This window comes from Leucopleurus acutus, assembly GCF_964270905.1.
Source record: "Leucopleurus acutus genome assembly, chromosome: 15".
Taxonomy (NCBI): Eukaryota; Metazoa; Chordata; class Mammalia; order Artiodactyla; family Delphinidae; genus Leucopleurus; species Leucopleurus acutus.
Genome location: NC_139157.1, coordinates 74,968,184 through 74,982,612, shown reverse-complemented (window position 1 = coordinate 74,982,612; position 14,429 = coordinate 74,968,184). Strand labels below are relative to the sequence as shown.

Genomic DNA, 14,429 nt, shown 5'->3' with positions numbered 1-14,429 from the left:
CAAAGAGTCAGTGTGTTTTACATTTTTATTAATAAGAGTTCTGAGTGCAAATAAATTTAACTTGACATTTAGGAAAAAAAAAGTTATTCACTAAGGTTTGTTCATAAAGAAACACTTGTTCTGTATAATCTCCAATTTTAATGCCTAACACTATAATGCTAAGTCTATAACTTAATTTTAGGTTTAATTTAATAATTCTGCCTTATTGCATCTGGTTAAAAAGACTAGAAAACATCAGGTAGAAAAAAGCAAGAGACTAACTAAAATGACCTGAATATAAAACTTTACTAAAGGACTTTTTACGAAAGCCTTTAGAACCAAAAAAACCCTAAAAATTAGAATACTTTTGGCTGAAAAGTTAGCAGCTATGAACAAAATTAACATTACATAATAATATTTTATCAAGAACTGCACTACAATAATATTGTGGTTTACATATATTAGAATGATTTACAATATACTAAATGCTTATTTATATCAGTCATAGAAAACTCTTTAAAAAATTTTTAATATACTTTAGCACTTTTGAGAGATTCAGTTCCCAGACAGGAACACAATTTAGAAGATGCTAGGTGGTAACATCTTTTAATTAAGAGACCTAACCAGGTCAGTGTTGTCAAAGAATTATGAAATTATATTCAATAATAAGCATTTATAAGAACTCAAGATAAAACAGTAACTCTAGTCCCCTCATCAGTATGTATGCTTGGCATGAGAAATAGTACTATGAGCAAATATGTAAATTCTTGAAAACAACAGTTCACTTTAGAATTAGTGCCAATCAACATTATTTATTCTTCCCCTGACGCACTATTTCCACCACTCTTCATCTGAACTGTGTTTTCTCCTTGCTTGGTGGTGTATTACTGCTTCTTAAAGACCAATCATGCCCAGCATAACCCAAGGTCATCAGCTCCTTTGCAGCTGAAGTGAGCTACAAACAGCAAAAGACCAAACACTTTTCAACAGAAAATCAACCACCCTACTCCGCAAGGCAGGAGCCCCATCTCTCAAACAATTTTTACCAAGGTTGCTTTAAAATTAGCCCTGTAAGTCCAATAGTATCACACTATCGTTGTCTCTTTGGTTTGACAGTAAGTTCAAATCTTAAAAGTACGTATTAAAATTTCCTAGTTATGTTACTCTGGAAACATAATTGAGTTGAAAATCTTGCTATTCTGGGATGAAATTTCTTCTATTCCGTGTATTTGGTATGAACTCTCACATCTAGTCACTGAGACATAAAAAGCGTAGGAGATCAAGACGACGAATTACTGATTACACTGCACCCAAGCCTCTGGGAGCCATGACAGGGAACTGTCCACCCAAACAAACATCTTCTGCATCCAACCTAATGTATTAGCACAGTTGTAGGTAAGTGATTTAACGAGACTCTGTAATTGGGAAATGAGCAGCATTTAACTGTGGTTGCTTCCAGAGGAATGGGAAGTCCCCATGTTGTCACTGTTCCACTTAAGAGTACCCTCAGCCTTGCCACACTTCCCAACAGAGCCTCTCACTCTTCATTTCCATTCGACAATCAGCAGGAAGACTGTATTTAGCTCAGAGAGGATAGGGCCAAAAATAAAATAAATAAATAAATAGGGATAAAATAGAAAATGAATACGTACGCCAATGGAGTAAAACTCCCCACCGAGCTGATTCAGAGGTAAAACCTATTTGTAAAAAGAAAGTAAGATGCATCTCTATTTTCGGTTTCAGTCAAAAGAGCATGCTTCATTCTTGGCAAACTAGCTATGCGGTGTGATATGATCTACTTTTTATTTCCGCTGTATTTATACTTTAAAAACTATTGCTTAATAAGGACTTCTTAATATTTATTAAAAACTCTGTTTATAATAAATACTGTATTAAAACATTTTAATATTTACAATTGGAAAAAATATATACTCTAGTCAGTCATCTCAGTGCTACTTCTTCAATTTCATCTTCTACAGAATCACCTTTTACTGCTGGTTTATTGTTTGCATGTTTTAATTGGTGTCTATTTGGATTAAAACTTCTTCCTTCGCTGAAGAAAAAGTCATGGTCATCATCATATTCCCTACCCCTGCTGCTTTTATCCCCAGGGAGAAAATTTAGAGGGTCAAAGTCTCCACTGGTGGCAGCCAGAGAATGTGGGTCACTGCTTTTAGAGGAAATGCTGCTGCCACCGCTGGCACCAAATAGCTGTTCCATCAGATTAGCTTTTTTCTCTTTTCTTGTAATTAAATCGCCACTGTCTTTACTAAATTTCTCTATATTGTTTCTTTGGAAATCCAAAAGGCTACTCTTGTGGCTAACTGGACTCGACTTGCCTAATGTTTTTGCAAATGAAGGCACATAGCTACCAAATGCAAGCCCATCTGGAGAGGCTGGTTTTCTGATACTGCCCGGATTCTGACCATCGCCTTTTGTACTGAAAAGACTGATGTCTTGCAAATGATGCCCATTAAATAATCTCTCCGAGGATTCAAAGAATGTGTGTGTTTTGGGGTTTCTCTCTGGGGAGCGCAGTTTTGATTCCAAATCACGAAGCAATGGCAGAGAAGGATATTTTAGATTCCGAGAACCTTGGAGTTCTCTGCTGATTTCATTCAGTTTAGCAAGTAGCATTTCTCTCTTTAGCCTTTCTTCTTCCTCTTCTTCCAATTTATCAGTATTTTGAATTTGGTACGTTTCCATTCGGTATCTTCCAGTTTCCAACACTGGCTTTTCTTCTCTCTCCAACAAAGATGTCTTTTCCTTTTGCTTTTCAGCAAGTTCTTCTCTTTCCCGCTCTGTATAAAATCAAATTTTAAAAATGGGATTTTACAGTAGTCAGTATTTTCAAATAAGAAAACTCAACTCTCATCTTTTACAAAACAATAGCTTTATCTAATTTGTGTATGATCAGTACATTGAGGGTGGACACCATAAATTTCATTTTTATACTTGATATTTAGGGTTTCAAAAAATAATATACACTTAACATATATTTAAGATTCACAATTATAGAAAAAATTTTGTTCTTCAAGTTAGGGGTGAGAAAGAAGGTTCTCTGCCTATTTTTTATACCTAATAGTGTGCTGTACACTGAATGGAGGATGGTGGGATGGGTGGAGCAAAAACTTTTAAATTTAAAAATAAATTGAACCTTTGGATGTCATACCCTGAGAGGGACACAACATCCCTTATGTAGTGTTCTGACAGAAGATGCAATAACCTGAATTTAATTAACAGAAAACTTCAGATAAACCCCAAACAAGAAACATTTTATTTAAAAAAGGGGTCGGTGTTCATGAAAAATGTTAATCTCACAAAATATTTTTAAAAGGCTGAGAAGCTGTTTTAGATGAAAGCAGACTGAGAAGATATGAGACCTGAATGCAATTCATGATCACATCCTAAAGGGAAGAAAATGCAGAGATGGCGAGGAAGATGGCAGACGAGTAAGACACGGAAATCACCTTCCTCCCCACAAATACATCAGAAATACATCTACACGTGGAACAACTCCTACAGAACACCTACTGAACGCTGGCAAAAGACCCCAGACCTCCCAAAAGACTTGACTGGTGATTGGTGTCTGAAGCAGGAGGGAGGGCAGTCGCAAAGGACCGAGCCCTGGACCCGTGGAATCTGATGCCATCTCCAGCCGTGTGGATGAAAGGCTCTTGGTGCTGCAGCCAGGAATCAGTGCTGTGCCTCTGAGGTGGGAGAGCCAACTTCAGGACACTGGTCCACAAGAGACCTCCCAGCTCCACATAATATCAAACAGCGAAAATCCCCCAGAGATCTCCATCTCAACACCAACACACAGCTTCACTCAACAACCAGCAAGCTACAGTGCTGGACACCCTATGCTAAACAACTAGCAGAAGAGGAACACAACCCCACCCATTAGCAGGGAGGCTGCCTAAAATCATAATAAGTCCACAGACACCCCAAAACACACCACCAGACGTGGACCTGCCCACCAGAGAGACAAGATCCAGCCTCATCCACCAGAACACAGGCACTAGTCCCCTCCACCAGGAAGCCTACACAACACACTAAACCAACCTTAGCCACTGGGGACAGACACCAAAAACAACGGGAACTACGAACCTGCAGCCTGCAAAAAGGAGACCCCAAACACAGTAAGATAAGCAAAACGAGAAGACAGAAAATCACACTGCAGCTGAAGGAGCAAGATAAAAACCCACCAGACCTAACAAATGAAGAGGAAATAGGCAGTCTACCTGAAAAAGAATTCAGAATAATTATAGTAAAGATGATCCAAAATCTTGGAAATAGAATAGAGAAAATGCAAGAAACATTTATGCAATGGACCTAGAAGAACTAAAGATGAAACAAACAACGATGAACAACACAATAAATGAAATGAAAAATACTCAAGATGGGATCAATAGCAGAATAACTGAGGCAGAAGAACGGATAAGTGACCTGGAAGATAAAATAGTGGAAATAACTACTGCAGAGCAGAATAAAGAAAAAAGAATGAAAAGAACTGAGGACAGTCTCAGAGACCTCTGGGACAACATCAAACGCACCAACGTTCGAATTATAGGGGATCCAGAAGAAGAAGAGAAAAAGAAAGGGACTGAGAAATACTTGAAGAGATTACAGTTGAAAACTTCCCTAATATGGGAAAGGAAATAGTTAATCAAGTCCAGGAAGCACAGAGAGTCCCATACACGATAAATCCAAGGAGAAATACGCCAAGACACATATTAATCAAACTGTCAAAACTTAAATACAAAGAAAGCATATTAAAAGCAGCAAGGGAAAACCAACAAATAACACACAAGGGAATCCCCATAAGGTTAACAGCTGATCTTTCAGCAGAAACTCTGCAAACCAGAAGGGACTGGCAGGACATATTTAAAGTGATGAAGGAGAAACCTGCAACCAAGATTACTCTACCCAGCAAGGATCTCATTCAGATTTGATGGAGAAATTAAAACCTTTACAGACAAGCAAGAGCTGAGAGAGTTCAGCACCACCAAACCAGCTTTAAAACAACTGCTAAAGGAACTTCTCTAGGCAAGAAACACAAGAGAAGGAAAAGACCTACAATAACGAACCCAAAACAATTAGGAAAATGGGAATAGGAACATACATATCAATAATTACCTTAAATGTAAATGGCCTAAATGCTCCCACCAAAAGACACAGATTGGCTGAATGGATACAAAAACAAGACCCATATATATGCTGTCTACAAGAGACCCACTTCAGACCTAGAGACACATACAGACTGAAAGTGAGGGGATGGAAAAAGATATGCCATGCAAATGGAAACCAAAAGAAAGCTGGAGTAGCAGTTCTAATATCAGACAAAATAGACTTTAAAATAAAGACTATTAGAAGAGACAAAGAAGGACACTACATAATGATCAAGGGATCGATCCAAGAAGAAGATATAACAATTCTAAATATTTATGCACCCAACATAGGAGCACCTCAATACATAAGGCAAATACTAACAGCCATAAAAGGGGAAATCGACAGTAACACATTCATAGTAGGGGACTTGAACACCCCACTTTCACCAATGGACAGATCATCCAAAATGAAAATAAATAAGGAAACACAAGCTTTAAATGATACATTAAACAAGATGGGCTTAATTGATATTTATAGGACACTCCATCCAAAAACAACAGAATACACATTTTTCTCAAGTGCCCATGGAACATGCTCCAGGATAGATCATATCTTGGGTCACAAATCAAGCCTTGGAATATTTAAGAAAATTGAAATTGTATCAAGTATCTTTGCCGACCACAACACTATGAGACTAGATATCAATTACCAGAAAAGATCTGTAAAAAAATACAAACACACGGAGGGTAAACAATATACTACTTAATAACCAAGTGATCACTGAAGAAATCAAAGAGGAAATCAAAAAATACCTAGAAACAAATGACAATGGAGACACGACGACCCAAAACCTATGGGATGCAGCAAAAGCAGTTCTAAAAGGGAAGTTTATAGCAATACAAGCCCAACTTAAGAAACAGGAAACATCTCGAATAAACAACCTAACCTTGCACCTAAAGCAATTAGAGAAAGAAGAACAAAAAACCCCCAAAGTTAGCAGAAGGAAAGAAATCATAAAAATCAGATTAGAAATAAATGAAAAAGAAATGAACGAAACAATAGCAAAGATCAATAAAACTAAAAGCTGGTTCTTTGACAAGATAAACAAAATTGCTAAACCATTAGCCAGACTCGTCAAGAAAAAAAGGGAGAAGACTCAAATCAATAGAATTAGAAATGAAAAAGGAGAAGTAACAACTGACACTGCAGAAATACAAAAGATCATGAGAGATTACTACAAGCAACTCTATGCCAATAAAATGGACAACCTGGAAGAAATGGACAAATTCTTAGAAATGCACAACCTGCCACGACTGAATCAGGAAGAAATAGAAAATATGAACAGACCAATCACAAGCAATGAAATTGAAACTGTGATTAAAAATCTTCCAACAAACAAAAGTCCAGGACCAGATGGCTTCACAGGTGAATTCTATCAAACATTTAGAGAAGAGCTAACACCTATCCTTCTCAAACTCTTCCAAAATATAGCAGAGGGAGGAACACTCCCAAATTCCTTCTACGAGGCCACCATCACCTTGATACCAAAACCAGACAAGGATGTCACAAAAGAAAGAAAACTACAGGCCAATATCACTGATGAACATAGATGCAAAAATCCTCAACAAAATACTAGCAAACAGAATCCAACAGCACATTAAAAGGATCATACACCATGATCAAGTGGGGTTTATTCCAGAAATGCAAGGATTCTTCAATATACGCAAATCAATGTGATACACTACATTAACAAATTGAAGGAGAAAAACCGTATGATCATCTCAATAGATGCAGAGAAAGCTTTCGACAAAATTCAACACCCATTTATGATAAAAATCCTGCAGAAAGTAGGCATAGAGGGAACTTTCCTCAACATAATAAAGGCCATATGTGACAAACCCACAGCAAACATCATCCTCAATGGTGAAAAACTGAAAGCATTTCCACTAAGATCAGGAACAAGACAAGGTTGCCCACTCTCACCACTCTTATTCAACATAGTTTTGGAAGTTTTAGCCACAGCAATCAGAGAAGAAAAGGAAATAAAAGGAATCCAAATCAGAAAAGAAGAAGTAAAGCTGTCACTGTTTGCAGATGACATGATCCTATACATAGAGAATCCTAAAGATGCTACAAGAAAACTACTAGAGCTAATCAATGAATTTGGTAAAGTAGCAGGATACAAAATTAATGCACAGAAATCTCTGGCATTCCTATACACTAATGATGAAAAATCTGAAAGTGAAATCAAGAAAACACTCCCATTTACCACTGCAACAAAAAGAATAAAATACCTAGGGATAAACCTACCTAAGGAGACAAAAGACCTGTATGCAGAAAATTATAAGACACACTGATGAAAGAAATTAAAGATGATACAAATAGATGGAGAGATATACCATGTTCTTGGATTGGAAGAATCAACATTGTGAAAATGACTCTACTACCCAAAGCAATCTACAGATTCAATGCAATCCCTATCAAACAACCACTGGCATTTTTCACAGAACTAGAACAAAAAATTTCACAATTTGTATGGAAACACAAAAGACCCCGAATAGCCAAAGCAATCTTGAGAACGAAAAACAGAGCTGGAGGAATCAGGCTCCCTGACTTCAGACTATACTACAAAGCTACAGTAATCAAGACAGTATGGAACTGGCACAGAAACAGAAATATAGATCAATGGAACAGGATAGAAGGTCCAGAGATAAACCCACAAACGTATGGTCACCTTATCTTTGATAAAGGAGGCAGGAATGTACAGTGGAGAAAGGACAGCCTCTTCAATAAGTGGTGCTGGGAAAACTGGACAGGTACATGTCAAAGTATGAGATTAGATCACTCCCTAACACCATACACAAAAATAAGCTCAAAATGGATTAAAGACCTAAATGTAAGGCCAGAAACTATCAAACTCTTAGAGGAAAACATAGGCAGAACACTCTATGACATAAATCACAGCAAGGTCCTTTTTGACCCACCTCCTAGAGAAATGGAAATAAAAACAAAAATAAACAAATGGGACCTAATGAAACTTCAAAGCTTTTGCACAGCAAAGGAAACCATAAACAAGACCAAAAGACAACCCTCAGAATGGGAGAAAATATTTGCAAATGAAGCAACTGACACAGGATTAATTTCCAAAATTTACAAGCAGCTCATGCAGCTCAATAACAAAAAAACAAACAACCCAATCCAAAAATGGGCAGAAGACGTAAGTAGACATTTCTCCAAAGAAGATATACAGACTGCCAACAAACACATGAAAGAATGCTCAACATCATTGATCATTAGAGAAATTCAAATCAAAACTACAATGAGATATCATCTCACACCGGTCAGAATGGCCATCATCAAAAAATCTAGAAACAATAAATGCTGGAGAGGGTGTGGAGAAAAGGGAACACTCTTGCACTGCTGGTGGGAATGTGAATTGGTTCAGCCACGATGGAGAACAGTATGGAGAACAGTATGTAGTTTTTTCCTTGAAAAACTACAAACAGAACTACCATATGACTCAGCAATCCCACTACTGGGCATATACCCTGAGAAAACCATAATTAAAAAAGAGTCATGTACCAAAATGTTCATTGCAGCTCTATTTACAATAGCCCGGAGATGGAGACAACCTAAGTGCCCATCATCAGATGAGCGGATAAAGAAGATGTGGCACATACATACAATGGAATATTACTCAGCCATAAAAAGAAACGAAATTGAGCTATTTGTAATGAGGTGGATAGACCCAGAGTCTGTCATACAGAGTGAAGTAAGTTAGAAAGAGAAAGACAAATACCGTATGCTAACACATATATATGGAATTTAAGAGGAAAAAAAATGTCATGAAGAACCTAGGGGTAAGACAGGAATAAAGACACAGACCTACTGGAGAACGGACTTGAGGATATGGGGAGGGGGAAGGGTGAGCTGTGACAAAGCGAGAGAGACGCATGGACATATATACACTACCAAACGTAAGGTAGATAGCTAGTGGGAAGCAGCCGCATAGCACAGGGAGATCAGCTCAGTGCTTTGTGACCGCCTGGAGGGGTGGGATAGGGAGGGAGACGCAAGAGGGAAGAGATATGGGAACATATGTATATGTATAACTGATTCACTTTGTTATAAAGCAGAAACTAAGACACCATTGTAAAGCAATTATACCCCAATAAAAATGTTAAAAAAAAAAAAAAAGGGAAGAAAATGCTATAAAGGACAATACTGTCTCAACTGACAAAACAGTACTGTGGACTGCAGATTGAAGAAATGTGTTGTATCAAAGTTAAATTTCCTGAAGTTAAACTATACTGGAATGACAGAAGAGAATGTCCTTATTTTGGAGAAATACATATGAAAGTATTTTAGGATATGGCCATGAAGTATACAACTTACTCTTACGTGGTTCTCTGGCTATTATTGCCACTTTACTATAATTTTGAAAGGATTTCTAAAAGAAAAAACTAAAAATATTAAACATGTAAGAACACTATGCATTCGGTAACTTTATAAATGGCACATATTCTCACTGATAATCAGATCATTCCACACAGACTCCAGGAAAAAAAAAATCAGTCAAAAATGGCTAAGAAGAGACAGTCTTCTGCTACTTTATTCCTTTTCCTGGTTCCTAGACAGACCTGACCATAATACCTATTTTCTACTCTATAGTTTAATATGTTGCGTGTCTTCCTTTGTGGTTTAGCCAACGTTGATATAAATGTGGCTTCTATTTCAACTGTTAGATTGTTTTAAATACACACACAAAAATATACATACTCTAAGCAATAATTAGGTCATGATTTTTTGTTAACTTTAAGGGAAAAACAGTATTTCTCTGTAAGCAGCTAATACATAATTAATAAAATACATGCAAAGGATTAGAGTCTGGGATCCTTCTCGCTTATACCTTTAAGACATTTTATCCAAATGGAAATGAATTTATTCCTGAACTTCATTTCCAGTATCTGAAACTATGTGAATTGGTTCACTAAACTTCCACATTAATGGTTGAATATGTTAAAGATTTATTTTATATATTAAAACTGAAGAAAAATTATAGGAATATATTCAAGGCCTCACAATTCATTGATTTTAATGTTTGGGCTGGTCTACAGACTAGACAGGCTCAAGGGCAAGCCAACAAACAGGGCTGTCTTTCAGTTATCTCTTCATCAGGCTTTAGTTATACATAAAGAATTTTTTTCCCCTTTCAAATGAATTCTACTTTATCTGAATTTTCTGAAGGTAACTTGTTTCTATCCCCTAATCCCAAATAGCAACTGACTTACAGTCTTCATTCTTTTTCTTTCCTTAGTAACTTCATTCAAAGGTTTGTGACTGCTTGATAGACTCCCCCCACCACTGTATCAACCTTTTCTTGTTCTGTATAACCAATTCACTGTTCAGCTGGAAGATATTAGGGGATATTAACCCTTTCTTTTCCAAGGCATGCTGACTTATCACTTGCTTAAACTCTTTCTTACCATCCTCCAGCTTCTCAGCCTCCTGTTTCACAGCATGGAGTCCTTGATCTTTAACAAATTTGTCTTCTCTTCCCACAGTTGGGTTTAGAATCCCTGCTTCTTCATGATCACCTCTCTCTTGAGATTCCAGATCCTATTATACATTTTTTTTTAAAATGCAAGTTCACATGCAGGAAAAGGGGGAAAAAGCAATTTAAATATCATAGATTTATCTCCCATTAAGCACAATCCCAACTGTTAGAAATTAAAGCAAATTTTCCATTTCTAAAGCAGCAAGCTACAAGTTACCACCTTTGAAAGATTTTCAAAAGCACATAAGATTATTTCTTACTTTAGTTAAAATTTTTAAAGAGGCATTTGGAAAACATATCAGAACCAATATAATGGAAGCAAAGCCAATGCCCTACATAAAATTCTTAAGAGACAAGTATCAGAAGTATCCTTACTGGGCTTCCTTGGTGGCACAGTGGTTAAGAATCCACCAGCCAATGCAGGGGACACAGGTTTGAGCCCTGGTCTGGGAGGATCTCACATGCCGCAAAGCAACTAGGCCTGTGCGCCACAGCTACTGAGCCTGCACTCTAGAGCCCACGAGCCACAACTACTGAAGCCCACGCACCTAGAGCCCATGCTCCGCAACAAGAGAAGACACCGCAATGAGAAGCCTGCGACCGCAACAAAGAGTAGCCCCGACTCGCTGCAAGTAGAGAAAGCCTGCACACAGCAACGAAGACCCAACACAGCCAAAAATAAATAAAATAAATGTTTATTAAAAAATAAAGAGGTATCCTTACTTTGCATATTTCACAACAAAATCTGATGAATTCAGTTAACCAATAAAGGCTATTCAACAACTATTAAAGGCCAAGTGTTATGGTGCTGAGCTGTAACACCGACAGTGACAATGGCATAGAATCTTTCAAGTTTATACTATGCCCAAGGTCTCCAATTAATAAATCTTATAATATTTAAATCAAATAAAAATGTAAACTTAAAATTTATTGTTTCTTATGGTCCCTTTCACGTGTGTGTATAATTTTTCTTAATAAAAGTAAAATTTATTACTAGTGGATTTGTAGAGAATTGTCTCCTAGTATCCATTTTCCCCTTCTTCCTTTTTGTTACAGAATCCCTTAAGTTTTAGCAGAGCACAGGGCTGCCTAACTGGAGACCACATTTGCTAGCCTCCCCTGCAGCTAGACAGGACCAATGGAATGTGAGTGGACGTATGTATGCAACTTCTGATCACATTTATAAAAACAAAAGCTGCTTGCCCTCCACTTCCTCATTCCTCCTTCTCCCAGGTATGATAAGACAATTGCAACCACACAGATGTGGTTACAACGCTTCATGATCAAAAAACAATGAGATAGAGAATGGCTACCATGGAACAAAGGTGTCTACCTATCCTGGGGACTACCCACTGACCTTCAGTTTATTACAAGAGAAAGAATCTTATCTCTTGCTTGAGCCACTGTATTCTGGGTCTCTTTCCAATAGCAACAGCCTATACTTTTACTAACAGCTCCCATTTGCTGGGACCCCTCAAAGTGACAGGATTAGTCTTAAGGGCTTTATAAACTTCGTGATTAGTTATTACCACAACCCTGAAGGGTAACCCACCCTTGTTTTATAGATTAGGAAACTGAGGCTCCAACAAGTCACACAAGTCACTAAAATGTTAGAACTGTAATTTAATTAAAACGCAGTGCTAACTCCAGGGCTATATCCTCTTTCACTATATCACATTGCTGCTTCTGCTGAATCTTATAAAGGGCAAATTTTTTAACCCTTCTAAAATTAAGAATTACTTTGCTATTCCACAATTTGCCTTTTCAAAAAAAAAAAATTAACATGATCTAGTCTCAAGGATTTGTAAATATAGGAAGAAACACACTTAGCAGATACAGCTAACTTATCTAAATTGCAAAACAAAAACAAAATAAAGGAAAAAACAAAACAAAACAAAACTAGAGTACACACAGGAATCAATTCAGTCCACACACAGGTGATCTCAGGATCCCTGGGATACTTACAAGTAGTATCAAAAATACAGCATTATATGAAATATGCAGGATCCCTCGTATATTGTTTTCTTTAGAGTTTCAACTGTAAACACTAAAGATAAAACCCTATTAGAGAAAAGGACCTTCCAGTACTCAGTATGAGTTCTTTTAAATGAAGATGCAACACAGACCTCCTGAATTCCGCTCTTATTTGAATGATATAAAGTCAGATTCCACTGCAATTACTTTGCTCGACATTCAGCTAAACTATAAAATTCTCTTACATAGGAAGCCAAAAAAATTAAATGTAGTCAAATTCTAACAAATCATTTGAAAGCTACTATAACTTGCTATTAAACATAAAAGCCAGAAGGATTTTTAGAGACTATCTGGTAAGAGACATAAAAGGTAAGAAACTTAGATAATTTTCTTTTCTTCTTCCTCCAACCTAGAGAGTACAATTGACATTTCTGAAGCATCTGAAAGATGCAGTGTTAACTAAGAGTCAATCCAAAGGAGTTTAATAAAATGCACAGATGTTATCTCTCTCCCTGTAAAAGGCTAGTTGCATATTTATACAGCTATGGCACTAGCTTCATTGCTGAAATTTTAAAATGTTTGATATTGTGCATTTAGGAATAACTTCAAACCTAGAGTTTCGTACCTAATCATATTGCTAAACTCACCAAAGAAAGACGTTCAGGTTCTTTCCATTTGTTTTCATAACACATAACTGTTTGTGGTGTTATAGGATATTCCTCCAGCTCGAAGTCTTCACTGGTTTGTACTTCTTTTGTACACTGGTTTGTAAAATCACTCTGGCATGCAGCTACCATGAAAATTATAAAAGAATTTTTCTAATCGTATTGAACAGTGCTAAGATATATGGAAATTCAATTGGTATATGTTCACCCTCTAAATGAGAAAATGCATGTTTCTCAGCTCCATGACTACTCACTATTACTGTTTTTATTTCTAGGATTTACTGGCAATTTTGTCATTTGAGGACAACTCTGAGGGATAAATCTATTAAACTTTTACAAAGTTTATGTTTTTAACTTTTTGCAAACCAGAGAAGAAGGAAATTATACTTTTGTTTTTTGAAAAAGTAAGAATATGCATAAAAATAGCAAAGTATTTATGAGTGAAATGAAATGACAGCTGGGATTTGCTTTAAAGTACTCCAGAAAAAAAGTAGAAAAAATAGGTGAAATAAAATTAGTAAAATGTATAACTGTTAAAGGTGGTGATACCTAAATAAAGGTTTATCATACTATAATCTCCTGTTTAGGGTATGCTTATAGTTTTTCATAAAAGTTTAGAAAAATAAGTTATAATTAGAAAAAACATTTCAATTATGTAAAACATAACTGTAATGACCTCAAGGGAAAAAACTGAGAAAGTGAAAGGATTTCTGAAAAGTACCTATAAGGAAATCTATTTCAATAAAGTTCTTTCCCTTCATCTTCCGTCTACTTCAAAATTAATTTATTTTATTATTAATAACTACAATATTTTTCAACAATAATAACTACTATACCATTTTTTTTGGATGTAATTTCTTTTTCTTTCTTTGGAGAAGACTTTGGCAGACGATTAGAATATATGTTTTTTAAGTCCAGTTCTCTCTCCTTTTCCTGAAAACAAACCCAACACAATTAAGAATGTAGAGTCTCAGTTTAAAATAAAAAAAAAATCCTCATCTTTTCAACTGGTATTTTCCTCACCAAATTGGAATATACCTAAGTTCAGCTTCCCTTTGTAACTACCAATTATAGAAAGGAATGTCTTTAGGACATTTAGGTTACGGTAGAGCAATGATTCTCCATTGAAAGTCCAATATGCA

The 14,429-nt window shown here is 36.4% G+C and overlaps 1 protein-coding gene across 1 annotated transcript in view; it reads right to left on the bottom strand.

Annotated features, from left to right (window-relative positions):
* Positions 1–353: 353 nt before the first annotated feature.
* The window catches only part of LCA5 (lebercilin LCA5), a 65,312-nt gene continuing 51,236 nt past the window's right edge, over positions 354–14,429 (bottom strand). The window contains exons 4-7 of the mRNA XM_082855370.1: positions 14,124–14,220; positions 13,270–13,412; positions 10,578–10,710; positions 354–2,780 (exon numbers count right to left, since the gene is read on the bottom strand). Coding sequence (XP_082711496.1) covers positions 1,921–2,780; positions 10,578–10,710; positions 13,270–13,412; positions 14,124–14,220 — 1,233 coding nt within the window. The 3' untranslated portion in view covers positions 354–1,920. The remainder of the gene's footprint in view (positions 2,781–10,577; positions 10,711–13,269; positions 13,413–14,123; positions 14,221–14,429) is intronic.